Here is a 997-nt window from a genome sequence, read left to right as displayed (position 1 = left end):
GAGGGCTTTGGTTTGAGCACCAGAACCTTTTACTCACCAAAGCTGTGGTAATAGGAGGGTTTGGTCTTGTCCACCGAGGGAATGGAGCACAGCACTGTGACTCCCTCCAGGGTTTCTTCTGCTGTTTTCTTGGTGGAAGGCACTCGGATGATGTTGTAGTACGCTCCTGTCAGCACAGATACGGTTAGTTTCTTGCTAAAGGTCATCAGAGTGACCCTTACTCTTCAGGTTCCCATGAAGCTGTGTGAACAAACGGAGTTGATGCTTCTAAAATACCTTTCGAGGTGTAGGAGTTCCCCATGTTGTACGTTGTTCCATCAGGCTCGGTGTGAGGGTGCGCAGTGGCTCCATTGACAGCAATGAATTTGCTCCAGTCCACCTTACAGGAACAAATACATGAGTGCAAAGATAGATCTAGGCTTTGTTTAACAATTTATTTTCTCTTTCTTTGACTGATCCAGCAGCTGAGTGATACTGTGCTCATTTATGACTTTCTTGTGCAAAGCAGCAGACCAATAAAACAAACTGCTGTGCACAGCTATGCTTCTGAAGAAATATCAACTACAAACTCACGCTGTACAACTACATTCAACATCGTGTTACCTTTTTGGTCGTCTCCAGTGTCTCAGGGTCCACCTTGTGCATGACATTGGTCTCGGTGCTGACATAATAATCACCTTTGTAGGTCACAAAGCTCACATTGGCATTATCTGTGGGCTCTAGAGAGGAGGGAGATGTTGCCAAAGTTAATAGCTTTTCATGCCTCTGAATATGTGGAAGTAAACTGTAAACTGTCTCTTATTAACTGCGTTAAAAGATTCGTCACGATAAGAGACTCACTCGGAAGTTCAAATCTTGACAGGAAGCGCTGGAAGAAGTTTTTACAGGGGTCCGGCATGGTGATGGTCCCAAACTCACACACTGCAATGCGGTTGTGCTCCTTGTTGGCTTGGTAACTGTCACTGGACAGGAAGCGGCTTTTGTAAGTCACCTGACC

At 45.5% G+C, this 997-nt stretch overlaps 1 protein-coding gene across 1 annotated transcript; it reads right to left on the bottom strand.

Annotated features, from left to right (window-relative positions):
• Window positions 1-29: 29 nt before the first annotated feature.
• Window positions 30-990, bottom strand: LOC111658958 (carotenoid-cleaving dioxygenase, mitochondrial-like). Its single transcript, XM_023411714.2, has 4 exons — window positions 841-990; window positions 604-719; window positions 277-379; window positions 30-166 (listed from the first exon to the last, which is right to left on the bottom strand). Exons 1-4 carry the CDS (start codon window positions 896-898, stop codon window positions 30-32), a joined length of 414 nt encoding a protein of 137 aa, XP_023267482.2. The 5' UTR covers window positions 899-990.
• Between the last annotated feature and the right edge of the window lie 7 nt (window positions 991-997).

The sequence above is a fragment of the Seriola lalandi genome, unplaced genomic scaffold (assembly GCF_002814215.2).
Source record: "Seriola lalandi dorsalis isolate HSWRI2012SDOR001 ecotype SW California unplaced genomic scaffold, Sedor1 jcf7180001981079, whole genome shotgun sequence".
In the NCBI taxonomy this organism is placed as follows: domain Eukaryota; kingdom Metazoa; phylum Chordata; class Actinopteri; order Carangiformes; family Carangidae; genus Seriola; species Seriola lalandi.
The sequence above is the reverse complement of the archived record's forward strand: the minus strand, read 5'-3'. Positions and strand labels throughout refer to the sequence as shown.

Bases quoted from the DNA above. Each gene is read 5' to 3' on its own strand.
- LOC111658958 (XM_023411714.2), bottom strand. From the start codon at position 898: ATGCCGGACCCCTGTAAAAACTTCTTCCAGCGCTTCCTGTCAAGATTT. The intron at 380-603 runs GTAACACGATGT...TGTTCCTGTAAG, and splicing joins CACTGGAGACGACCAAAAAG to GTGGACTGGAGCAAATTCAT. The intron at 167-276 runs GTATTTTAGAAG...CTGTGCTGACAG, and splicing joins GAACTCCTACACCTCGAAAG to GAGCGTACTACAACATCATC.